This window comes from Trichoderma gamsii (assembly GCF_001481775.2).
Source record: "Trichoderma gamsii strain T6085 chromosome Unknown Scaffold_69.2, whole genome shotgun sequence".
NCBI classification, from domain to species: domain Eukaryota; kingdom Fungi; phylum Ascomycota; class Sordariomycetes; order Hypocreales; family Hypocreaceae; genus Trichoderma; species Trichoderma gamsii.
The window spans coordinates 85068-110870 of NW_020171406.1; the positions used below are offsets into that span (position 1 = coordinate 85068).

Consider the following 25803-nt stretch of genomic DNA (forward strand, 5'->3'; position numbering starts at 1 on the left):
CATCTACACGTATATAAAACGCCGGGCAGGCTAACATCACATCAAACTATTTACAGTCAAGATAGCCTAGCTAGGCTCGGCCCGCCTTAGTCACGCCAAGTTAGATTCAGCTCAACCGCCGTCGGGCGAGGACACTTATTGTTCAACATCAATCACAATACAGTCCATGCTATTTGTTTGTAATCTCACGTATTACGCACGACATAGTTGCAAAAAGAGGTATATGAATTGCTCTCGCTATGGAGCCATCTATATATACACAAATGTAATGTATAAGAAGAAGAAGAAGAAGAAGAAGAAGAAGAAGAAGAAGAAGAAGAAGAAGAAGAAGAAGAAGAAGAAGAAGAAGAAGAAGAAGAAGAAGAAGAATGTAAAATATCCAAAGGTAAAAAGAAGAAGAAGAGACATATATAGATATGCGTATATATACACTCATAAAGCGTCATTTCCATTATTTCACCAACAGATTTCTCCGTCGGCACCTCCAGCTAGCCGCGTCGACTATTCCCCATGATCAGATCTCATCAGTTTCCATCTAAGCCCTGAACTTGAGAGATTTCCTTGGGCCAGAAGCCCTGACAGCAACGTTGGAAGTAGCGTTGGCAGCTTGATCATATACTTTGATAGAGTTGACACTCCAGAAAGCATCCACAAAAGCCAAAGGGTTGTTAGCGACGTACTCCTGGCACGTACTGGCCAAGGCGGAGCATTCGGCGTTGGAGTTCCAGACATTGGCATTGCCAGCCCAGTCGCCGCAAAAGGTAGTGTCAAAGACAAGCTGTTGGTTCTGGAAGTGGTCATCAATGCTGCTACCGTCGGCAGGATTGAACTGGGCCAGAGGAGTGCCCCATCCGCTAGGATTGGGGTTCTCGGAACTGATGTCAGAGGGAATACCAGTTCGGGGGAAGAACCAGACGGCAATGTGGTCGGATGTCCACTCAGTAGCGTAAACGCCACCGTTGATGGCATTGAATCCATCTCCGTAGTTCTGGTTGTCCGAGGTAGTCTGGCTACATCCATTGTTGCCCTCACAGTCGCTGCCGAGCAATTGAGTGCCCGAGTTGGACCCATCGTTGCCGACAGAGAAGCCAGCAGAAGTGTGCAGAGTGATAGAATCAGACGTCTGAGTGTTAACGCCTTCGATGATGTCTATTTCGCCCGAGTTTGGCCAGTTGGGGCCAACCATCCAAAAGGCGGGCCAGGCTCCGCAGATGCTGCCTGGCATGTGAGCAATATCGGCGATGAAGAGGCCGTGGTTGAAGGATTGCTGCGATGTCACGCGGACTGACTTGCGGCCGTTGGCCGGGTTTGTTTCCGTCGAATCGACGCCCATGATGACCGATCCCGTCAAGGTTGAAGTAAGGTTGAGGGAGCTGGCTGTGTTGCCATCAACATATTCAACAAATCCATTGGTTGGGTCGTGGTCAGTGAAAAAGTCGAAGCTGGAAAAGAAGTTGCTGACGTCAAAGGTGTTGCTCAAGCTGTACTGTTGAGCAGCAGTTCCAGTGGCGAGGAGCGCGCCGAGAGACAAGGTGATACCCGTAGAAGTATACATGATGATGGTTGGTCTGCAAAAGCCTGCGAAAGTATGTTCGAGTTCAAGTATTCAAGAAGAATGTATTGATAGTGTGAGCCGGCCACAATGATAAAGAACGTAGAAGCTGCGTCAAGCAATGTTCGTGATAGTCAAGGAATGAATCAGAGTTGACAAAGATCCAATAACCACCAAGGTCAGAGTAAAAAGGATTGTATATAGCAATTGAACCGATATCAGATTGCACAAGAGGGGCAGCAGCTTCTGTGTGCTTTATGTATGTATAAAAGGAGTGTTTGGGGCCGGGCTGAGGCTATCAATAGCGGAGCTTATTGATCTGTTGTGAATAACGGCGAGCACGAATCGCTTAATTCTGCCACTTAAAGAAAGACTATTCGTCACTCCGTTTGCAACACTGAACCGCCGAAAGGATTGAACGGCAAAGAACAATAGTTGAGAGAGTGGAAAGGATGGGCTGAAAGAGGCCAAAGCGCGCTGCTTGTAACGAGGCTGCAGAAAACCACAGCCAGTATCACGAGGGGACACATGGCCATCTATATACAAAAACTCAGTGTCTCTAGTCTGCCTCTTCCTGTCCCAATGGACAGGGTCCAAAGGTAATGAGCAAGAGACATTTTAGACACCCCCCCCCCCCAAGTCTCATGCATGGTGTGGATCACCCAGAGAGCCTTTGCACAGGTACCACTTCTGTGACAGTAGTCGTCGATAGTACCTCGTCCCGACTCGATGCCCAGAATCAAAGGGACAGAGTGCCATGCGAGCACCGGATTCTCGCATGTGGTTGACTCGATGGTCAAATTGTGAGACGGCCAGTGTCAGCACACGACGGCCAATGAACGCCGGTGACAGGGGGGTCGTACGGGCTGCTCGCGCCTAAAGTTCGCGCGGCTCGGCGAGCCACGGAGCTTCTGAGCCCCTGATCAGCGTATGCGTAGGCCCTGAGTGGCTAGCTGAGGACGGGCAAGATGAGACGATGCGCCGTCTGAGTTCGGACCGTCTGGCCGTCTAGAGGGTCTAGAGGAACAATGGAACATACGCTTCTGTTTCACTGGCGATCGTTGCCGGTCTGGCTCTCGCTCTGCTGCCGGCGAGAGGAGCCGCGTAAGAGACTATGCTGAACGGAGCATGGAAAAGTCAAATCTCGGTCTTTGCTGGGATGAAGAGTTGCGTTGGAGAATAGAAAACTGAGAAGACTATAATTAAGAGGTTGCATTTTCACGTGAACTCATACCATGGGCAAGAGTTGACGAGCCGTACCTTCCTTCTAAGAGATAGATGCGCCCATCATTGTCTTTATAGGGAGGTGCCCGGAATAAGGATTCGACCCAAGCACCGCAGATCAGCTGCAATCACAAAGTGGACGCACCTAAATTATAGCGCATCGAGCCTTTGTCTCCATTATCGTGAGATTTCACCACCGGGCCAGAAGCTTTGGGCAATACCGAAGCTCAAAGAGAAGTACCTCCAGATTTTACTTTGGAAAAAATATTTTTTTCTCACTTCTCAATAGTTCATCATGCCAAGCTTTTGACCCTGGTCTCATTCGTCTGGTTCCTGCGCTTGCAGTTAGTCTCCCCTTGCATTTGCTCGGAATTAACGAGTATGCTTATTATCCACGATCCTTCACAGGGCAATCTAGCAGCCTAGCCGCGCTGCCAAGCTTTTCAGCTACATGGCTATCCTAACTTGCCTGATAGGTACACTTCATTAAGCAGTGTCACAGACATGCCGATGCTGTTAGGCGATGGTTTTTTTAACCTACTATATCGGCAAAGAAAAGTCCAAATCTTTTTTTCTCAACACGGCGCTTATTTCAAACTTCTTTTTGCGGCCGCAGGAAAGAAGAGCATGGGTAGAATGCAGCATCCTTAATTATCTCGCCGCCGCTAAAAGGCAAAAAGATGGTAGATGCAGAAGTAGCAAAACTCAATGCACACAATATCGCGAGACCCCAAAACTTTCGTAAGCAAGACTAACAACTTGAAACACGGTGCCACACCTTCCAAAACAAAGAAAAAAACGTGTCGAATAATCGCCACATTAGGCGAGCACGAGGGGACCCCTTTGCGATCTTCAGGGCAACTTTCCGGCGGTGGCAAGGCTCTCTCCACTTTGCCATTTATATGCCGTTCAACGGCAGCGAGATAACGCCGGATCGGCACGTTTGGATTCATTGCCGATTCGGGCCTATAACGGTTTGCAATGCTGGTTTTCTGTTTCAAGCAAATGTCCTAATGTGTACTATCGACCGTTTGCTTTGTCCGGCCGAGGATAATTAAGAGGCGGATGGAGCCGTCTATAGGAAGAAGATGGACCCAAGTATAAGTAGTAACTGGAGAGCCGCTCAACATCGTCGAAGCCTCAGTCTCATTAACGATACGCCTATAATGGGCTTGCCTTTGGACAGGCCCAGGTCACATATATCTACACTCGTTCCCTAATCAACCATGGTACGAGATCCAGCCTCCCTCAAATGCTGTTCAGAGCCTCAAGCCTCTCCATGTTCCCCAGTTCCCCCATCTTTCTACAGACTCCTCTCTAGAATCCCGTCACGTCCTGCCTAATGCCGCCGTTTTCACTGCAGATCAATTTCCTCGCAGCTATTCTCTATTCATCACCACCCTTGTCTCCATCGCTTATCTACTCCACGACTCGCCTCGAAAGCCATAAACGGGGCTCTTCCTTGACATAGCTCCGCCGGGGATCAGCAATCACTTCTGCACGGATGCGCGGTACAGAGCCCTCATATCGTGCTATCATTTCTAGACAGATGCACTTGTAGATCTAACGTCTAAAGGCTCGATGATCATTTCGCTTTTTTGCATAAGCTATATTTGCTATTCTAATAGTGCAGGTATCACCACTATATGGCTGACCAAAAGTTAAAGAAGAAGGGAAAAAATGTCCAAAAAATACAAAAAGCGTTTCTATGAATTATCTCTTTGGAGTATATACCCAGTCATAAAATACGGGCGACCAGATTTGAATGCCGCCCCAAGATTTTCTTTTTTAATAAAAAAAATTTTAAAGAAAAAATGTCACCAAAAATGTTACAAGTGCCCAACGCCAGGCGACAGCCACGCAATGGGCGCCCTATGCATCGTGAGCCTTTGCCTTTCCCAAATCTCTTCTTTCCTTTTGGATAATCCCCCTCCGTTTGTTTATTCCTCCGTACCCCATGTTTGTCCGACTTTGAGAAGCGAGTATTTCTGCCTCTTTTCCTCTCCATATTGACATCTCGCTTTCCCGGCTAAGCTGCCATCAGCCGCTGGACTTGTGGCCTGGACTTGTGGCCCATTATTTGGAAAATTGCAAGCCGCATCGGTCTGTTGCAAGTCTGAGCCGTTTGGCGTAGATGTAGTTGTAGTTCGTCATCTCATCAGAAAGTAGCGCCCCTCCCCAACCATCGTAAATTATAATCGTCCAACCGTGAAGGAAAAGGTCAACATGTTGATGCGTTGATACAGTCAAGAAAGAAATATGTAAGATCAGCATCTATGCAACAAGCAAAATCAAAGAAGAAGAAGAAGCAAATGATTTCTCAGAATGCTCTGTGCTAAGTAAAATGAAGCCGGCAACGAGTACGTTGTCTAATTCTTGGTTTGTGAAATGGGAGGTTGTGCCGGCACAATATGAATATGGAGAAGCCAAATCAAATTGCTCGCTCCGCGCTGCTGACGCAATATGAAGCAAAGATTATAACTTGACTCGCTGGCCAGTGAGCTTAAACCAAATGAGGGCCACAATCTCCTCTTTGAAGAGTTCCCAAGGGTTTCGGTTGAGCCAGTAGCTGAACTCTCGGTAGTGATACATTTCACCCCAGCAATCGCGTCCCCATTCGCAGCCAGCCATATTGACTACGAAGTCGCGATCATTTTCGTTGTAGTGTATCCGGGTGTTGTTCAAGCCAGAGTCGTCCGCACACGCAGCAGGGGGGAAACTGTTGATCATGCGCTGCGGCAAGAAGCCAGTATGCTGTCGAATCCAAGGCTGCGTTCGGTACAGCTGCTCAAGGGCGTCTTGTTCCTTGTGTTCCCACTCCATGTGCTTCTGCTCATACAACACCGGGTCCCACCAGATATCCAAAAGTTGTTCGGTCCAGTCGCTGCGTCTGACGAAGAAAGAGCCAAGGTTGAATCCTGAGCAGTCCTGAGAGAGCAGGAAGTTCACAGAGTTGATTTTTCCATCGCCGACAGGGCTTCGCGCATCTGCGTCCAGATATAGGTCGGTGGGAGGATGGGTGATGTTGAGAGGGTTGAAGTCGTTGATGTCACGGTATACATGGCGATCGAGGTGGTTGAACAAATGGTGTTGCAGCGAGTATCCGGGTTCCATAACGTAAGTGTTGAGGTCGAGCCACCAGAACCTATCGTCGTTGTTTAGTCTCAGTCAAAAGTCATCAAAGGACTGTCGTCTCACCATTCAGCCTTGGGGTATTTCCGCATCGTATTCCGCAAAAAGTCCACCTTTTCCCAGCTCTCTCGCCATTCGTGCGCATATCGCTTCTTGGTCTTCATGTCGACAATTTCCAAATCGTAGCCCCACCTAGTGGCATATTTCCGCTTGTTGCGTACGCTGTCTCGCTCAATGGCCCATTCTCGAGCACCCTTCCACTCCATGACGCCTCCACCAACATTGGCGGCCAGAATGATGACAAACTTTTCGCCATTTCCTCCGATGCTAGATCGTCGCCACCAATGAACAAACCCGGGGGCCTCGTCTGTCCACCAGTTAGCAAAGCTGAACTCAAAAATGCCAAATTAGGCTGGATGTCATCGTTCCACTTACGAGTGCCGTAGTAGATGACAATGGTGCAGAATATTATCAGCGGAAGGAGGATCCTCCACTTCAATCTTCTGTTGACGCGGGCAAAGAACGACCGTATCCTCCCACCAGAGGCTGCATTGTATCCTTCGCGTTCGTACTTCTCTCGCTCAGCATAGGTATTGCCAAGGCCAGAGTTGAATCGTGGCAGGCTGCTGGATATGCGACGCATGTGGCGAGTGAAGAAGCCTTGGTTCTGCGTCGAGAAGGACGGGTAGCCGTTGGCACCGTGCTTCCTCATCTTGGCAGATTCCCACGACACGGAGCTGCCACCAGCATTGGCAGGACTCGTCCTGCCGCTGTTCATATTCAGGCCAGGACTCGACCACCCACCACCCGGCACAGGTGATGGGCTTCGGGAGAGAGACATTGGATCGGCCGGGGTGCCTATGGACGCGGGCCAGGAGACACAGAGGTTAGCCAGCGAGTAACTCGAGGTTTGCGCAACACAAGACGATGCAGGGCAGACGGCACCCAAGCGGCCGCGGGAGAGGCTGCAAGGGAGAGGCGGGAGAAGAGACGAAACGAAACGTACCAACGATGGGGGACAGCTGGGACTGATTGGCAGCACGAGGATGGATGGACAGCAGATTGCCCGAGCGCACCTCGCTTAGGGTGTGGTGTCCCGCCGAAGAGCGCCGTCGGTGATGTGACGGCACAGGCCGGTCGTTGAAGGAGCTCGAGGAGCCGGCCGGGTGCCTTTGGGAAGCCAGGGTGAATAGCTGTGATCCGAACTGCGGGAAGAATGTCAAGAGTCGACAGGTGTCGAAATAGGAATCGGCGTGGCAGCAGAAGCGGATGCGCTGGCGGCGTCGTGTGGACTTCCAGATACGGAGCCACGCTAAGAAGAGCAAAGAAAAAAAAAATGCAAGCAGCTCAATGCAGAGCCAAACAATAAGAGATAGGACACAGCCAGAAGGGGGGGGGCTAATGCGCCGTTTCTGACCGCACAAGCAAAGATCGTGAGAAGAGCCCCCAAAAAGCAGAGGCACGGAACCAAGCCGAACCCACAACCACAATGGGCAGATGCAACAGACCAACGGCCACAGACTGCAACACGGGCGCTAGCTGAGCAAATTCGCGTTCTGGACAGATGTCGGTTTGAGATATGGGATGGGATAATATGGGATGGGATGGGGGTCAAGAAAAAAAAGAGGCGGTTTATTGGCAGATGGCGGGCTGGTCCAGATACATGCTAAGGGTCCCCGTAGGGCCAGGTTGAGTACATGTAGCCGGTACCCAGGCAAAGCTGCGCGCCAGGTACCTCGCCGTGCCCCAGGCCTCGCAACTGCGGTTGACTTGCGGCGCTCGCGGGCTTGGCTGAAAACGATGGGGGCACAGCCCGTGGCGGGCTACAGCGGTCGCAGCAGACTGGCGGTACTTGGCGCGCGCTGTACTGGGTACGGCCAAGTGCTAAAGATGGCGCTGCACACTGCGCCGGCGGCATGGTTGCTGACGATGCTCGATACGGCCAAGTGCGTACCAGTGACTTGACAGGTACCGCTCATTCGTGCAGCGGCAGCGGGCGCCAGTAAGGCTGCCACATGGTACTCTAGATGTATTCCAAAACTCTATAACACCTGCCAGTGCGGACGAATAGGGGAGATGGATCAAATGGCCTCTGATACGAAGTCCAGATACGAGAACAAGCAATATTTGAGATTGATATTGGGTCTTTGGATGACTATCGGAGATACCTACGGAGCACGGTTGCTTCGATCTCTCTTTTTCTCCTCGCCTACATGGATGAGCAAAACGTTAACGTTACGGTGTTTTTTGTCCTCGGCCCTTGTTCTGGCTTAGATGCAGATGACACGGTGCCGGAAACTGGCGAATCGAGATCCTCTTTTGCTGGTAAAAAGGGGGCCGCAACGATTTGGTCAGAATTTCTCGTATCTGCGTTGGCGATGGAACGGTGGCATAGGCCGCGATGCTTAGCACTATAATTAACACGCTGATTAACCAAACAGGGCAAGTTTATGCACCTTGCGAGTTGCGGCAGCCAGGTAGCCAGTATTTTTCGCTTTGATTCTTTGGCCACATTGGGAGCAGAAGGATTCCCTTCTGTGACGGGTGTATATCAGTTTCGTCTCGCGTCATGGGGCACAAGACCCGTCTCAGGTACGACGGTTACGGGAAGGACAGCCGATAAGGCAAAGGGCACCGAGACGAGCGAAGAAGAAGCAATCACAAATCAGATAAAATAAGAGACGGCTGCACTTATCTGGAGCCCACTCAATCGCGTGTGTGACAGGAACACACAGAACCCGCTGCCCGTATTGCCATATGAGCCGTGGATGGAGCATGTCGGTCCAGGTACAGGTACAGGTACCAAGTGCCCTGGCATTGCGCGATAAGGAGGATTCTTAGCCGCTACCGGGGCGCAAATTTTAAGATTGATGAACCGTGGACTGGTTGATGCCAGCATATCCATCCATCATCTCATCAGCTTCAGGGGGGTTGCCGCCGCGGGGCCAACCATCAACGAGTCCGGCGATGGAGTCCCTCAGCGGTTCGTTTCTTCGCTGCGAGATTTTCTCCGTCGTCCAATGTTAATCTATCAACCAATACGGCGCTGGACTTCGTAACGACTTTTGCACCTTGCCACAAGCGCAGGCCCAATAGCGTCTGGAGCTCTTCGTATGCGGCTGAGTGTGCCCCGTGCTGGCGCTGGCCTCTAGAGAATTTGGCTCCTCCAATGCGCATCGGTTTCTTCGTCTTCACCAGCGTTCCCAGGACCGCTACTTTGAACAGCCCCCCTGTAGCGCCACGCTTAGCCCAGGGCCCAACGCGTTGCGGAGGAGCGTCCATCGCCGAACAGGTTAGATGGCAGAGGTTGTGGTGAGCCTTGCCGGCGCTGCAAACTCGGAGCAGCCGCCACGATTCTCCGCTTGGGGTTTAGGGGCATGGCGTTGAATTTGATGTCAAGCGATTGACACGCATTTGAAGGCATGCCGCTGCGTGGGAAAATAGCCGTTGAGCTCATGCAGAGGCCAAGGCTTTGGGGAAAGTATCGTGGCCCGTATTTTGGGTAGCTGCAAAGTCAATTCGAGCCATCTTGCGTTTGTTTGCTTGCGTAGCTTGGCTGTAGCCGTATTTCGATCTTGGTGATTGAGACACAAAGTGCTTCTCTTCGAATGGCGGCGTTGTTTGCTAGGTGCTAAAGTGCTCTTTCTGTACATAACCTGCAACGCCAAAGCAATGGCCCTAATACTGTACATGACAGACTGTCAGCTTACAGGTCATCATAATATCCGACTTGTGGTACGTAGTAGAGTTGCCTGCGCCATCTACGGCTCTTCGTTGCCGCTTGATGCTGCCGGATTAGTAAATGGATCGTACTAGTCGTAGTAGATGGCGTGCTTGCGAAATAGGCATTCTATAAACTTCAATCCCTTCCAGAGGCGCATTTTAACTCAGGCATCACAACCAAGGTTCACTGTCGTCATGGCATCTCAAAAACATCAGTCATCCCCCGCCTTTGCCAACTTCTTCCCCAGATGAGGCCATCTGTAAACTTGGCCGAAAGTCATCTCTAGAGTCTCATGATCACGTCACTTATTGGTTCCTTGGAGGTGCTGAATTCCAATGTTGCCCAGACTTGTCATGACAACAATTTTTTAATTATCACGAGATATTCATCTAATGGTTAGATGCTTTGATGCCTGGCTGCAAGGCCATTGGGCTACACCTCTGATACCCCGTGATTGATAAACGTCATATGGGACAGAGGCTTCAGGTTCCAGACATGGCACATAGTGGCGTATGCGGGGGTTTCCAATGTGGCTGAGACGTGTATCAAATGCGTGTCTCCTTGGTCTTAACTTGCCAAATCTGCGATTTTCTCCCGGCTGCTTTAGGCCATGCTATCTCGCGGCATTGGACGTGCAGTGCTTCATGTGCGCCCAACTTTGGCCACAGTAGCATCTAGTCTCCTTGACACTGCAGCAATAGTAAACTCTTCTCTGTCAAACAGAAAAGATATAAAGATTGTGTAAGGTTTGACTTCTTCACGTCGAGCAGCGAGGTATATCGATTAAATGCGGCTTGGAATATTCACACTTAAACCTATAGCCCATGGATATGCAGCTCGTGCTGCTACTCTCCTGGCAATTCACTTGCAGCATAACATTCAGTGAGTCGAATGTTTCGAGCGCTTGCTGTATTAGAATGCATGTATGCCTAGCAACCCTACTTTCTAGAAACATGCAGCTTTGTCGTTGCATCAATCATTCCATCAGTGGTGCTTTTTCCAGGGTAGGCTCAGAGCAAGAAGGTGCTGCGATTGGCAGGCCTCTATAATTACAGCATCTGCACCCCTGACAGCCCCACCGCGGGTGTTGCGCAGCGGCCAACTTTTAGCCGCCCGGAAGCGACAAGTGCGGCCAATCAAGTTGAGCTGCGCCGTAGCGCCCAAGCCTGCAGGCTGCCTCAGCCAATTATGATGCGCATTCACGCTCACACGGCGCCTATTTCATACAACCGATCCGCCAACCATCGCCATCCAGACAAAAGAGCTCGAAAACGCGCCACCATGGAGTGCTTTGCCGCAAGGGAAACGAGAAACAGCGAGGACGATGAAGCAGATGATGGATAGGCCATGCTCGAGGCCATGCTCGAGACCGGGCCGAGAGTCCAGAGTGGAGAGGCCTTTGCTGGCTGAGAGTAGGCAGCCCGCATATCCTCGCCTATTGTCGACCGATTGTTTTTCTTTATCAATAGAGTAACCTTCACTTTCTATTGTTTCTATTCTACCTTCATTGAGAGCGGATGTGTTTGTGATTCATTGTTGGAATAGGCGTTGTTTCCTTTTCTCTTTCGCATCACGCCCTCCATCTTACACTCTTTGTATATTCAATCCTTGTTCATCATTCACTCTCTTTGTTACCCGCATCTTGGACACTTTCATCATCGCGTGGCCTTTGTGATGATTGCGATTTGATTTCATGTGCTACGATAGTCCATCACCTGACGAATAATTACCATACCCAAACCATCACGATCACGAGTTCGATCCATATGCTTTCGCTTTATACGACCTAAACATGTCTTTCAATCACGGCAAATACGCTGAGCCTCTGCATAACAGCAGGCTCTCATCACAAACTCGCAAATCCGCAGTGCCTCGACATGCCTCCTATCTTTCATCAAGACGCCACACAGGGACAGACTGGGAAGACTGGGAAGATGACGACGTCGTTACATTAATAGACATTGGCGAGACCCCCGCTGGCGAAAATTCGGACCACCAGAAACTCTTCACAAACAGCCCATTTTTAAACATGAACGCTAGCAGTTCGGCCATGACTACCCGCAGCCCATCTCCTCTAGAAAGCGACAGCCTCTCTGTAAGCTCCAATGAAGAGGTTTCCCCCATCGAAGACGATGTCCAGACTGGCCTCCAAGCCCCACCACCTACGCCGGCCTTGTTCCTCACCAAGGTTGCCAAACATCCAAGTGTCAAGGTATCCATGAGACGCTCGACAGCTAGAATTAGCCGGCCGGTGTCAAAGAGGCCTCCGAAGCAGCGGAACGCAAAGCTTGGAATCACGCTGATCACGGACATGACAAAGCTGAGGCGACAAAACCACTTGGCTAATCAAGCAAAGTCACCGGCAAGGCGAAACGCAAAATTTGCCGATGCAGCTGCTCTAAGAGCCTTGGAGGGGTCTCCCAACCCGCAGTCTGTTGGGAACTGGAACTGGCTGAGGAGAGGGAACAACGGGGATCGTGAGGCCGCATCCCCTTCTCCTCTTCGAGCCAACGAGGCCCAGTCTCCCGAACAGCTCTCCCCAGAAGCTAGACCGATAGTCATCGGCATTACTCTGCCTTCTGATGAGGTTGAAAGCCGAGGAATCGATCCGCTTACGGCGACGGTCAACAACATTGACACTCCGAGCGGGGACATGAGAAATCCATATCCTTTCAATTTCCAGACAGCTAATGACCGCGCAAATCCCCCCTCAATTCCTACTCAACTCAAATCAATGTGGTCTCCAGATACCCCTGATACCGCTAGCTCGTTTAGCACAATCAGATATCCGTCAAGCGTGTACTCGCAGGCATCTATGGCGGCAATTATTGCGCCTGGGTTGAGAGATGATGAAGTCCCCCCTGTTCCCGCTCTTCCGGCCGGTTACAAACAGACAACATCGGCAATACCACAGCGACTTATTGGCACAGAACAGCGTAAGAACAAGGACGAGGAAGATGATTCAGGGACACCTTGCACGCTTTTCGAAGAGGATGGAGTCACGCCCTTGAAATCGCCCGCAAGTAAACTATCTGCGCGCACTCCTGATAGTGTGCGTGGCTGGTGGGATCACCATTTAGTTACCCCGTTTTTGGACATGAGAATGTCTTTTGCGAGCCGAAGAACGCAGATGGAATCACCTTTGGACCAGAGGGGGCATCAACCCGCCAAAGGTACAGACAACAAAGGAGAACAGAGCTCTGCGCTGACTCCAAAAAGCCCTTGGAGAACTATGATTTCAAAGCCCGACACGAAACAGATCTCTCCGTCTGTAGAAAAAGATGAAGGCCAAAATTCTACAAACGTCGATATTGAAGGCGGCCGTGCCATCCTAGGATTATCCATGCTGGAAAGGCAACGAGGCCTGTCTACGTTTTCTCCTGACTCTGACTTGTCGAGGCACGTTGAAGAGAAGAATTCAAATACATTTCAAGGCGTTTCCAAGGTAGAGGATGACAACATCATGATTACCCTTGAAACGGAGGAGAAAAAATCACAGTCTGACAAGTCCCGTGCTGTGAATGAGAGCTCAACACTCACAACTCGGTCTGACAATTACCAGAACTCTTCCTCAGAATTTCATGAAATGATCTCTTCAGAGACATCGAAATCTAAAGAAACACACACCTACGAGTTTGTATCTACTGAGATCAGAGATCGTCAAATGATGCCCACCGACTCTCAACCAAAGCACGAACAGAAACGTAACCTTACGCCTCCGCCCAGACCTCAGCGACAAGAAGTTCAGGCCCCAATCATCAAAGCACCAACACCTCGACAGACTCCACCACCGAGAGAGGTTGGGATGCGGGAAGGCTCTGAGCGACCGATCGTCGTCCACATTGAGATCAATACTGGCCAGCAGCCGCAGAAGTTTGTGGTAGATCGTGTTGGCTTGAATTCTACACCGACTATAAAGATCCCTACGCCACGGCGGACTCCGTCGCCTCGAGGAGATGTCCTCAAGGTTAATGTGGCTGCTGAAGCTGCGCGAGGTGCTTTTGGACACCATGAAGCGGGTACGCGTGAGATGATGCAAGGCCTGGGGATAACCCATTTGAGGGCAGATACTCCCCCTGCGCCTTCATCTAAGAAGCAGGCTGAAGCTGCTATTAAGTACCAGGCTGTCTTCCCGCCTGGCCATCATCTGCATACTCAGGATCCCCAGACAGAAGCGTCTCGTGGCGTCACATCGGCACCGGCACCAGTTGCATCGGCGATGACAACCATACCTGCCGCTTACACTGCCCACATTGCCCACGCTGCAGCCCCTATCGCAGCATCGACAACAGCTGCACCAACCATGTCGGTAGCAGCAGAGATGGCAGCGCCTGTTACTTCGCGGGTAGCTGGCCATGAGGCAGATGGAGCTACTGCGGTCTCTGCTGGCATACTGTCCTCACAGGTCTTGCATCGTCTTGAAGAAGCCGAGAGATCTAGAAAGGAGGCGAGCAGTATTACGCACGAAGCGTCGACCACAAATCGGTCTGGTGGTGGCTCTCTATCTACACGTCACGCCGAGGATACTTCTGCCAACGTGTCTCGATCTGTGGGAGTTCAGCTGCTAGCACATGAGCGAGAGACACAAACTTCTACTACACATCCCACTTCGGAGCATCACAGCCGTTTTTCTGTATCACCAACCTCATCAAAATCACCTGATTCAGAGCGGAAGGCTCGAGTGGGCTCAGGACACGTGCGGGCGGCGAGCAACTTTGTGACGTCGGTTTTGAATCGGCAGCGCTCTCCAGTTGATCATCGCCGGGGCGAGACTCGCGCTATCCAGCCGGTTGATATAGTACTAGAAGAACGAAGAGCGCCTGAGGTGTTACCAGCGGCCCCGGAGAGAGCCTATCTAACAATAAACGAGATTCCTTCTGGAAAGAAGACCTGGATAAGGGTCGATTCTCCTTCCCTAGAGCAAGGATTCACTGAGCCATTACCAGCACACTCTGCTGAAGCGTCACATGGTGAGCGAAGATTGGGCAAAGATGGCAAGATTGAGCGGAAGAGAGTGCGGCATGAGAAAGAAGAAAAAATTGTAAAACGAGCTGGTGGTCTCTGGAGGGGCCGAGGTTGTGTCCCAAAAAAAGGCTGCTTTGGCCGCTCTGGACCGGAGGGCCGCAAGAAGAGAAGAATCTGGTGCTGTATCATAGGATTCCTCCTGCTTCTCCTCACAATCTTGGCGATTGTTCTGGGCGTCGTCCTTTCCAAGCATCATGGATCAGGCGGCCAAAGCTCGAAACCAGCTCCAGGACAGGCCCAGTCTCCCTCCTCATCTCCGTCGACCCCTTCAGCACCTTCTCCGCTACCCTCATCTATATGGGTCAATCTCACGGATTATCCTGCCATGCCCACCGGTGTGTTGACCTTTGTTGGTCCAAACAACACCATTGCCAAGAGCGACTGCACGGAGCCATCTACCTTGTGGAGCTGCTCCTTGCCCAAGGATTCCCAGGCGTCTGTGTCGCCATTTAAGCCTAACCAGCCAACTATTATTTTCCAGATCCAATGGGATAACAGCACAGACAAGGCATGGAATATTCCCAACGGCGCTCCACCCACTCCTATTTCCAAGAGAGGCGAGAGCAACGGCAACTCTTCAATAGATGGATTCATTCCTGATCCGAGCCCGCCGACATTCGACGAGATGTTTTTCCTGGGCGAAACCACGGATAACATTCAATCGAGCCAAAAGGCTGGAGAACCAACTCCTTTCTTCATTAGTATCCTCGAGTCTCTGAATGATACGGTTAAGTCGCCGTCTTTGAGCCGAAGGGTCACCACTGCCTCGGATATTGTAAACATTTCGGATATTATCTTCCCACCAGACTTCAAAGCAGACGGCACTCCAGCGCCTGCTGTAATGCTTCCTACCCCAGCTCAACAACCGGTTCGGCTATTCGATCGGGGCCTACCAACCGAGCATTATGGGTTCTATACGTACTTTCAACGCACAATCTTTCTCAAGTCTGTCGCTGTTCTCAATAAGTCGAGTGATGGAAACGTACCGGCAGATGAAAACGGTGGCTGCAGCGAAACAGAGGCCAACCATCTAGTTACCTGGGCTGAGACCCGTATGTTGGTGCAGATTTGGACACGAAAACTGAATAGCACAGGCTCACTGCTGTCTTCGGATGGTCAAGGTATTGGTAACTCACCTCAGCTGATCCAGCCGGGAACAATGCCATATCCTGTGACAGTGACGCTGGACACTCACGGCGGTGACCCTGACCACAAGGTGGTGTGGGAGTGGCCCATGGATGATCGCCAGAAGCTGAATACAAGCGCTCCTGAATTACTTGCCAACAATATGGCTGCTGGAGGAACTTGGATCAACCATCGTGGTAGCGGCAATGCCACGTTTGGAGGCTTCGATGGAGGCACTGGAGGGTGCAAGTGCCAATGGGCGAATTGGTCGTGAAAGATAAGAGGGAGCAGTAGACAGATGATGCCATGAGAGGGGATTGGAGTATATGACAGTACGAAGTAATGTCTCTTTCATTTTGTTTCTTTTTTTCTCTGGCTATATGCTATTGGGTACGGCATGTATCAAAATGGATTGGATTGGATTGGGTATTAGGACACTGCATACTGTGCTGATATGCACATGGAATAGCGCTGTAGCCTACGAAAGGCCTTTGATTTATTTACAAAAAAAGGAAGATGTATCAATAGGGAAAAAAATATGAAACCTTGTGTGAATTTATGACTTCAGTGCATCATTGTAAATTCATTGTATTGGCATGGAGTTGAAGGCCAGCGGCAGAGTGGAGCCCCGCCACTCCGACGTCGTGGTAGCGAAAAAGTTGGCAATTCGAGTCTCAACATCAACTCAATGACTTTACACAACGGATAATGAATTGACGAGCTCTTTCTACTTTCTTCAATCCACACTGCTTTTATAACTCTACTACAGAAGAACATATATATAGCCCCATATATATCTCACACACGCATATATAAAACAGGGCAGCTCCCAATGCTCTCACCACGATGCCCTCTCATCATCCGCTCTCATCTCATCCACCACCGCCGCATCTCCATCCGGACTCTCACAACCACCGTTAGCAACAGCACATCATCATCCAGGACAAAGAATCGCTCCTTGACTACTCTCGCAATCGAGACGTCATGCGACGACACAGCCGTAGCAGTACTATCGAAGTCGGCAAATGGCAAGACTTCGCTCCTGTTCAACGAGCGCATCTCGTCGGACAACCGGGCCTTTAAGGGGATCAACCCGATGATTACGGTGGAGGGGCATAACTCGACTTTGGCGCTGTTGGTGGAGAGGGCGTTGGGGAGTTTGCCTGATGATGCTGCTGCTGCTGCTGAGGAGATGGAGACGAGGAGCAAGAAGAAGAAGAAGAAGATTCCCGACTTTGTCTGCGCCACTCGCGGCCCTGGAATCATGCCGAATCTCTCCGTGGGATTAAACGTCGCAAAAGGCCTCGCTCTAGCATGGCAAGTCCCCCTCGTCGGCGTCCATCACATGCAAGCCCACGCCCTGACGCCTCGCCTCGTCCACGCCCTAGAAAACACCAATGACAAAAACGACTCTGAAAGCATCACAACTCCAAGCCCAGCCTTCCCCTTCCTCTCCCTCCTCGTCTCCGGCGGCCACACCCAACTCATCCTCTCCTCAAGCCTCACCATGCACCAAATCCTCGCCACCACCGCCGACGTCGCCATCGGCAACCTCCTCGACCAGACCGCCCGCGTCATCCTCCCGCCATCCATCCTGCGGTCCAGCCCGGACGTCAGTTACGGTCGCGTCATGGAGGCCTTTGCTTTTCCTGCCGTAGAGGAAAAAGACAGGATTGCTGATTATGAAGCGTTTTTCAAGCCGGCGCTGTCGAGGCGGGAGGAGATTGAGGATGTGGCCTCGGGGCATGGGTGGACGATTGCGCTGCCGTTTCGCAATTCGAGGAAGCTTGCGTATTCGTTTTCGAGTATTTATACGCAGGTTCACGGCATTGTTGCTTCTATTGAAGCCAATTATGACGCCAACAACAACAACAACGACTCATCATCTTCATCTTCCCCTGACGTGGACGTGGACAAAATCTCTCTCGACCAACGCCGCGCCCTCGCCCGCCACACCCTGCGCGCCTCCTTCCAGCACCTCGTCAGCCGCCTCATCCTCGCCCTCCAAGACCACCCGTCCCTCCAGCAATCTACGTCTACATCTACATCTTCAGCCATAAACACGCTCGTCGTAGCCGGCGGCGTCGCCAGCAACCGCTTTTTGATGCACGTCCTGCGCACAACGCTCGCCGCGCGCGGGTTCCCGCACATGCAAATCATCGCGCCGCCGCTGGAGTTGTGCACCGACAACGCCGCCATGATTGCCTGGGCGGGGATGGAGATGTTCGAGGCTGGATATAGATCTGAACTGTCGGTGCGGCCGATTGCACGGTGGCCCATGGATCCGGCGGTGGGAGGCGGGATGCTGGGCGTTGGAGGGTGGATAAAGGAAGGAGAGGAAAAGGTGGATTGAAAGAGAGATATGTGTTTATATATGTGTATTTGTATGTACGATGAGAGAGAGAAAGGTTCATGATAGAACGATGATACCCCTGATGTTGAAGCAGTGGACTGATATGCGAAACTGCTTTTGTTTTGTACGATAGAGAATTAGCAGTCAATTTTGGTATCACAAACAATGAGACTCGTCACAACAATGTGGAAGAGAGAAACTATTCCTTCGTGCTCACCTACTTCATCTGTTCTCCCCCCCCCCTCTCCCCTCCTCTCATATTGCATTGCATGTCAAAGATCAAAGCATTGCTCTCATTCAATTTCTTTATTTCTTCTTTATTGCTTCAAAACCAACACAAATTCATGCCACTCCACCACTCCTCTAATCCAACGCGCTCGTCACGTTTGAAAACTCGCCCTTCTCCAGCTTCGTCTCCCAGAAAATCGGATTCGTGTCCATGAAGCCGTGCTTGACCCAGCCCGCCTCCTTGACATGGTACAAGTTGATGTAGCCACCAGAGTAGGCATCACGGTGCGTCGCCGCCAGGATACTCCGCTTGCCCAGCTCCAGCGCCTCCTCGTCCGTCAGATCGTACTTGTACTCGGAATCCAGCACACCATAGGCAAATGTCTGGCCGGAGCCCACGCAAAACATGTTGCCCGACAGCCGCGTGCCGTCGCTGTCGACGTAGTACAGCGCGGGGCCTTCTTCCTTGGTCACGCCGGCGCACATGGTGCCCATGCTGAGGCCCATGCCCTTGTAGCTGTAGATGAGGTTGGCCAGGATCTTGCTGGCGGCGGCGACGCTGATGCGGCGCTTGTGGCGGAGCTCGTGCAGGCGGCACTGCATGCCCAGCCAGGCGAGCCAGTACTGGCAATCTGCGGCACCGCCGGCCATGGTGCCCAGCAGCACGCTGTTGATCTCAATCACCTTCTTGACCGTCTGTGAGGCAATCCAGTTGCCGGCCGTGGCTCGAGAATCCGTGGCCACGATGATGCCGCCCTGGAAGCGAAAGGCAAGTGTCGTCGTTCCGTGGGCAATCTTGATGGGGCAGTCGGGGTTGGAGCGGTCGTCTGTGGCGGCGCGGAGCCAAGCAGAGGGCTAGAAGCAAAAGTTCAAGTCAGCCAATTGTTTGATTCACTATCATACATAAAGTGCAATTTCATCTTGATCTTATCCTGCCTCTGCTTCAAATTGAATAGTAGGCAGTCACATGGGATACGCATATAGCGACATCGCAGCTGATGGGAGCTGACGTACCTGCGCAACAGGAGGCATGGCAAAGTTGCCCGACAGGTGAGCCGTCGGGTTCATCAGCTCCTGGCCATACTCGTCATCCTCAAGAGGCTCGTTCTGCGCATATGCCGACCGGCTGTACTTGGCCACCAGAGAATCCATTGCTGCTGGGTATGTCTGTCGATGCTGGTGTTGAAAGATTCCCCGCCAAATTTCAAGTCAGTGCTCCCCCAGTTCTGCTGCGGAGAGACAATTTCGCAGGTCGAGGCGCACTCAGATTCAGTGCAGCCTGTGGTTTATCGAAATGGCGGCCCGTGGACTGTAATTGTGTGGTTTTTGTGGTTTTGGTTGAGGTTCAGAAAGGCCAAAAGACGCCCCTCGTTGCTTGTGCTGTACTAGAGCACCAGTCCCAGGTCAGGCAGCTTCCGTCTCGCGCGTCACTGACTGCCCTCTCTAAAGCAGTGCGAGCTCCTGATTTGCTGCAGGCAAGTGTGCTGACTAAGTTGGCTTCCAGCCAGATTTTGATGCCTTGATGCCTGATGACTTACAACATCATTTACACTTGTCGTCTTCAGTCAACGAGTACACATTTTGTAGTTGAAAATAGAGAAATGGGAGATAGAAAATCACTGCATGATTATTGAAACCTGTCTTAAATTTAGCAAACTGCCCGTCCCATTTGGCTAGATATTGCTTGTATGGCGCCGCCTACAACTATATATATACAAGAGCCTTGTGAATTTCCATCGCCCTCGAGACCCTCCAGACTCCAAGCGGACTTTAACAATACATAGCCATAATAGTAAGAAGAGAAAAGACCCAAATAGATAAACAATTACAAGTGGGATAAGAGAGCAACGACGCGGCTATATCATCACGCCAACGAAAACTCGAGGCAAATACCGAATACTAGCTCCCAGCTGAGCTTCAAAAGTAAAAGAGATGGGAATAAAACACGAATTTGTCATAAACGATGGGCGTCATATTTCTTCTCATCAAAGATGCCTCCGCTCAAGGGTTTGGTGTCGTTTCTCGACTCCGCGGCTCTCGCTTGCTCAAGAACTTATGTCGCGAAAACGATTTGGGGCTGTCGGGATATTTGTCTTCTGCAGGCTGAAACGAGCTCTTGATTGTCACGAAGCCACTGCCGACGGTGAGCTCCTTTGGCGTTGGCGAATTCGTTTCATCTATAAAGTAGAAAAACTCGCCCAAGACATCATCACTGCTAAAAGTATGCTCGCCCTTGGCTTCAATCTTGAATTGTGCTTCTGGGCTGCAGCTGATTTTGAACGTCTCCTCAAAGTTCCACTGTCCTGAGGATGACTTGTGATGCTTCGTCTTACCAACAACCTTTTCTTTTGGAGCGATTTGCGTAATGCTGATATACAAGTCCGTCGACTGAGGGTATCCCGAAGCTCCCACAATAGTAATTGTACCCGTTCCGGTTGGTGCGCCGACACCGACGGCACTATGAACGGAAGAGCTGCCGAAGCTCCTGGTCCTGTTATGACCTGAGCCGCCCTCCGGCATCAAATGCGGAGGGTAATCCTTGGAACCGTCGACAGCGCTGGTTGTTGGTCTGGAGCTGTTGTTGCTGGCAGGGAAATCGCTGCCATTCGTAATGATGCTGGGCACACCGGGCATACCGGGCAGCGTTGGCGCCTCTGCGAGCTCTGACAGCGAACCATTCGAGTTCTCGCGATCCTTTTTACCAAGGATTCCGCGCTTCAGGAAAGATGCGCCTCTGCCCACGCCGTGGCCAACGGCGCTGGCTCCCTTGAATGGCACGCCAGCCACTCCGGTGACAATGCGCGAACCTCCGCCAAAGGTGCCCTGGAACGTGGATGTTCCCTGTCTGGATCGTGTGACGTAATCAGGCCGGAAAACCATTCTAAGCTTGATGCTTCCTGACTTGCCCTCCAGCGGGTAGTGCTGCTCCATCGCCTTGAAGGGCTCCATAGTGTCAAGTCTAATGACAGTGGCGCCTAAGAAATCGGGCTTGTCGGCAAAATCGTAATCGTAGACGTTGCAGATAAACTTGGCTCCCGTCCTCGATGGCACAGTTACCTCAAAGAATTCATTCCAAACGGGCGACAGTGTCTTTTTCTGGACCTTTGTCTTGTATACTTCCACGTCGTTGAGTTCAAATTTGCAGTAAGGATCGCTCTTTCCGTTCCTGTCCGCTGAAGGCAAGTCGTGGCCGCTCAACACATCTACACGGAGATTGCCCATGTTGTTGATACTCTCACTTGGATCGAGATCCATCTTGAGGGGAATATACTTGAGGCTGACTTTGACCCAGCTAGTCCTGCCATCGTCGCTCTTGAACTTTAATGTTGTGGGATTGTTCTATAGATGACATTAGAAAAGCAAAAGTTTGAAGGAGCAGAGGTAAAGCAAAGCAAAGCGCTTTGTTGCGTTCAAGACTTACCAAACATTGCTTCAGCGTCTCCATCGTGTTACCGGCCAAATATGCCAAAGTATCGTCAACATCATCGCCCTTCTTTCGCGCCTTGAGTGTCAAGCGAGAAAAGTCGAGTTCTCGGATAACGCAGTCGCCAATCTCGTCGAACTTGTGCGCCTTTGATGGTACCGTTGAAGACGTATAAGATGGGTAGGCCATATCGTCTACGAAAATTTCCAAGTGGCTGTCCCTCTCGGGCATCTCTGCCTCCATGAGCCTGAAGATGAGAATACCACTCTCGTACTTGAGAAGCTCCTCAGGGCTCAGATGGATCTTGGGCGGACCCTTCTTCTCTTCCGATAACGATGACCGTATAGACGACGGTGATATAGGCCGGCCATCTTCACCAAAGCTGGGGCTTAATTTGCCTGTATCCACCGATTTCCTGGAAACGTCGACTGACTTCCTAGATGCATCGAGAGACTGTCGGGATGGAGCCTTGGATGCGGAGCTTAGTGGTCGGTCGGAGGGAGTTTTGGGCTCTTCACTTGCGGCCCTGGCCTCCTCTGCCTCCTCTGCCTCCTCCTCAGGGTCGGCGATGTTGAGACAAGGGAAGAAGGAAGCAGTATAAGTTAGCGTACCCTTGGGCATGCCCTTTCCGTGCATACGAAGGTCACTTTGGAAAACGTGCTTTGTATCATTGATGAGATACTCGCCAACTTCATCCTGCTGAATAAAATCAGCGGTAGAAATTTCGCACAGTCCGAGGGAGCGATCTTTTCCAAGCTTTTCTTCGTCCATGACCTCGAGAGTGAGCGTTTCTCGTGCAGAATGAACTGGGACATAGAGGACCTCGTCCCATTCGGGGTTCAGGTCATTTTTGAAAGTTACCGTTCGCCCTTTGTCAATACCAGAAAGAAGCACTCGAACATAGGGATCAGATTTGCCAAAAGCCTCGTAATTGCGGAGATCATTCGCCTTCTTGAAATGGAGTCTCATAACACCAATCGGAGTCATGTAGCCGCCGGTGCCAGCAACGCCTGAAATAGCTACTGGCCTCCATTGTGCCGTCATTTTCACTCGACCAGTTTGTGCTCCCGAGAGCTCATACCACTCTTTGCCCTGTTCCATGCAATCTAGCAAATCGTCGAGCTTAATCTGGTACTTGCCGAGAGTCAAATCAGAGGACAGATCTCGTTCGTCCTTGATAGTGACACCGAGTTTAGCCTTCTTGCGATCTGTAATAAGAATTTCCTTGGACCCGTTATCCCAGATGGGGTTATTGGTTCGCTTGAGTTTCTTTGTCTGGTGGATGACTTTGCCATTGAGGAACATGATAGCGTAGGGATTCAAGAGGCCAACAAGACTCTTGGTGCCATCCAGGTCTTTGGCCTGCTCGACAGTGAAGCGCAGAATACCCTGGTTAGAAACTGGCGGAGGTCCCTTTTTGCCGTCGTCGCCAATCGGGCCTTCAAGGACGGGGAAGAAGCGGAGGTCGCAAGAGACGACACCACGGCTCTTGCCGCCACCAACAACATCGAGACGCTCATTTTCGTACTCGTGAAGATCCTCAATTCTCTCCAAGGGGAAAGAAGCCATGCCCAGTTCTTTGGATTTGCGAAAGCCATTCTTGTCAAAGACCTGGATATTGAGTGTGTCGGTGAAGGATGTGACGATGATATAATGTGTCTCATTCCATCTGGGATTAGCATTGTCATCGACAACTTTGGTCCGTGCAAGCTCTTGGCGGCCATTAAGAGTAAGAATTGCATAAGGGTCAACAGTGCCCGCAAAGTTGTCAGTGTTCTTGAGATTGTATGCTCCGTGGAGAGTCACGACGAGCACGCCAACAGCCTGGTCGACTGGCGACCCAGCCAGCATCTTGGCGACCTCGATAGGGAAGACATGAGGAGCGTACATCATGGGCGCTAGATTGCCATGGATCTGTTCCAAGATGAACTTTTCCAGACCGGGGATGAAGTTGATGTCAAAACCGAAGCTTTCACCACCGAGGGGCTTGCAAACATAGTCAATGGTTGGCTTCTCCAAGAAACACATTTCAATCTTTTCAATGTGGGGGAAGGGAATCTGTAGCTTCATGTTAACTCGCATAATGCCGGAAAAGGCCATGTCTTCTACGATGACGTCGAGGCCTTTGCTGATCATGGCTTTTCCGACTCGGATTTCCAGCACGACTTTGGGGTTGATTTTGTTCTTAAGCTGGCGCGTAGTCATGTCGGCAGTGTCATTAGGCGTGAAGCTGAATTTCCAGTCCATTCGGACGATGTCGTCTCCCGCATTGGGGTACGTTTTCACATGTTCCATTCGAGGAGGCTTGGTACCCAATGTAAACGTCTTGAGCTTCAAACTGTCAAGAAAGGCGGGCGTTGCGGAGCTTAGCACTTGATCGACGGAGTTGATAATGGTCTGGGCGAGGACAGGCTGGTAGATGGGCCAGAATTTGACCAAGAAGGAGTTTATCCATTCGAGAGATTCGTGGTCAGTCTCCAGCTTCTTGAGGGCAAGCTCTCGAGTAATGTCATCACGAAAGTTTCGGCGCACTCGTCTGAGAGAAGTCCTGTAGTAGGTGCCGCAAATTGCCATAACCATAATGACCCAACCAAGGCCGCCGCCGAAAACCGCTACCAGCCATGATGAAATGCAGGCAAAAATGATGACGCCAGTGTTGTGGTACCAATCTATTGCATCTGTGTAAGCCGACGGCATTGTTTCTGTTTGGCTAGTGAAACCTACCTCCGTATAGATGATCCGGCAGTTGGCTTTCCACCCATGTAGTGTGGTCGAGCAGACTTTCACCAGCGAGTGTACTATCGGCAGGCCACCCAATTTGAGGAGCCCAGCCAGTTCGCGAGAATTCTTCTTCCACAGGCTCTATAACTCCATTGGCCAGCTGCTTGCTTTGTTCATCTTTGCCCACGTCAAGGGCACCTGCTTTGGTCGGTTCTGGAAGGTCTTCATCTGGGCCAGTACCGTCATCGACGTCAGTTGCGATAGCCGTGGCTCTGTTTTGTCTAATATGGTGAAGCCCAGGAGGGATGGCCTGTAGCGAGGTATGTGATTAGCACAAATGCGCACATGTACTTGGGAACCAAAGATGGGCCCTACAGCAGCAACCTGAGCACGCTTTTCTTCTATAGAGGCATTGGGATCAAAGGAAAAGCCAGGAACGCCGGCACTCTTGGCCTGCTCGACCAGAACCCTTTCGGCATCCTCAGCCGTCACCTGACTCTGGGGATCTTGGGCAGCCTCGATGGCCCCCTGCTGCTTGAGTTCGCGCGCCTCAATGGCCGACATGTTGGCCAGCTATGGGCGCTGCTACGACAATTGTTCAAGTGCAGTAGTAACTGGGCAGTTCAATTGATCTGGTTGCTTTGCGATAACGTCATTCAGAAGCCCGGCCGTGGGTGGATGGAGGGGCAGGTGGTCAGACTGGCGCCCTAGTAAGAAGTTCGATCACGAGTAATGTAAAGACGAAGGCAAGAGGGAAAAGAGGAAGAAAAAAAGGCTATCTATCGAGATTTATTTTACAGCCAGTATGATTGTGTGAATGGCCCCTTCACCGAGCTAGTCAGAGCATCAAAGAAGAGAAGAAGAGAAGGAAAAAGAACAAGGCTGCAGAGAAAAGAAATCGTGATGACGGAGGGAAAAAGAGGACAAGTTGTTAGCGGCAGCGGCTAGCCTTGACCACTCCTTGATTTCGAGAGACAAAGCCACAGGCTAATGCACGTGTGGCTCGGCACAATCTGGAAATGAAGCAGCAGAAGGAGCAAGGAGTGGTGCAGTGGAGCTGGCCACGGGCGGTTGTCCGTGGCGCAGAGCGAAGATTACCAGTGATCTGGTGGTGCGTCAGTGTTTCTGTGCGTGTGTAGACGTCAACTGTCTGAGCTCAGCGCAGCGGGGATTTGCTGCTTGTGCTATCCTAGATGCTGCCGCCCAGGGAGCTCCAGTGGAGCCCTTGGCTGTCAATACCCACTGGAGCTTTGCTGGCCGGGCCCCTGTACTGCTGAAAGCGTGGCGGCCACGAC

General features: G+C 51.2%; 7 protein-coding genes across 7 annotated transcripts; 3 read left to right on the forward strand and 4 right to left on the reverse strand.

Moving 5' to 3' along the window:
• Window positions 1–535: 535 nt before the first annotated feature.
• TGAM01_v210691 (endo-1,3(4)-beta-glucanase) lies at window positions 536–1555 on the reverse strand (the record flags this gene model as incomplete). The annotated part of the gene is made up of 1 exon (XM_018810061.1): window positions 536–1555. The coding sequence occupies one exon, from the start codon at window positions 1553–1555 to the stop codon at window positions 536–538; it is 1020 nt and encodes a 339-aa protein (XP_018656744.1).
• Window positions 1556–5251: 3696 nt separating this feature from the next.
• Window positions 5252–6749, reverse strand: TGAM01_v210692 (galactosyl transferase GMA12/MNN10 family protein; the record flags this gene model as incomplete). The annotated part of the gene is made up of 3 exons (XM_018810062.1): window positions 5252–5921; window positions 5975–6275; window positions 6344–6749. 3 exons carry the CDS (start codon window positions 6747–6749, stop codon window positions 5252–5254), a joined length of 1377 nt encoding a protein of 458 aa, XP_018656745.1.
• A 4675-nt stretch (window positions 6750–11424) lies between these two features.
• TGAM01_v210693 (hypothetical protein) lies at window positions 11425–16056 on the forward strand (the record flags this gene model as incomplete). Its single annotated transcript, XM_018810063.1, has 1 exon — window positions 11425–16056. One exon carries the CDS (start codon window positions 11425–11427, stop codon window positions 16054–16056), a length of 4632 nt encoding a protein of 1543 aa, XP_018656746.1.
• Window positions 16057–16614: 558 nt separating this feature from the next.
• Window positions 16615–18135, forward strand: TGAM01_v210694 (hypothetical protein; the record flags this gene model as incomplete). The annotated part of the gene is made up of 1 exon (XM_018810064.1): window positions 16615–18135. One exon carries the CDS (start codon window positions 16615–16617, stop codon window positions 18133–18135), a length of 1521 nt encoding a protein of 506 aa, XP_018656747.1.
• A 363-nt stretch (window positions 18136–18498) lies between these two features.
• On the reverse strand, window positions 18499–19515 carry TGAM01_v210695 (proteasome component PRE2; the record flags this gene model as incomplete). Its single annotated transcript, XM_018810065.1, has 2 exons — window positions 18499–19218; window positions 19378–19515. 2 exons carry the CDS (start codon window positions 19513–19515, stop codon window positions 18499–18501), a joined length of 858 nt encoding a protein of 285 aa, XP_018656748.1.
• A 377-nt stretch (window positions 19516–19892) lies between these two features.
• Window positions 19893–19997, forward strand: TGAM01_v210696 (hypothetical protein; the record flags this gene model as incomplete). The annotated part of the gene is made up of 1 exon (XM_024550851.1): window positions 19893–19997. The coding sequence occupies one exon, from the start codon at window positions 19893–19895 to the stop codon at window positions 19995–19997; it is 105 nt and encodes a 34-aa protein (XP_024404410.1).
• A 367-nt stretch (window positions 19998–20364) lies between these two features.
• On the reverse strand, window positions 20365–25072 carry TGAM01_v210697 (hypothetical protein; the record flags this gene model as incomplete). The annotated part of the gene is made up of 4 exons (XM_018810066.1): window positions 20365–21702; window positions 21785–24456; window positions 24512–24818; window positions 24884–25072. 4 exons carry the CDS (start codon window positions 25070–25072, stop codon window positions 20365–20367), a joined length of 4506 nt encoding a protein of 1501 aa, XP_018656749.1.
• Between the last annotated feature and the right edge of the window lie 731 nt (window positions 25073–25803).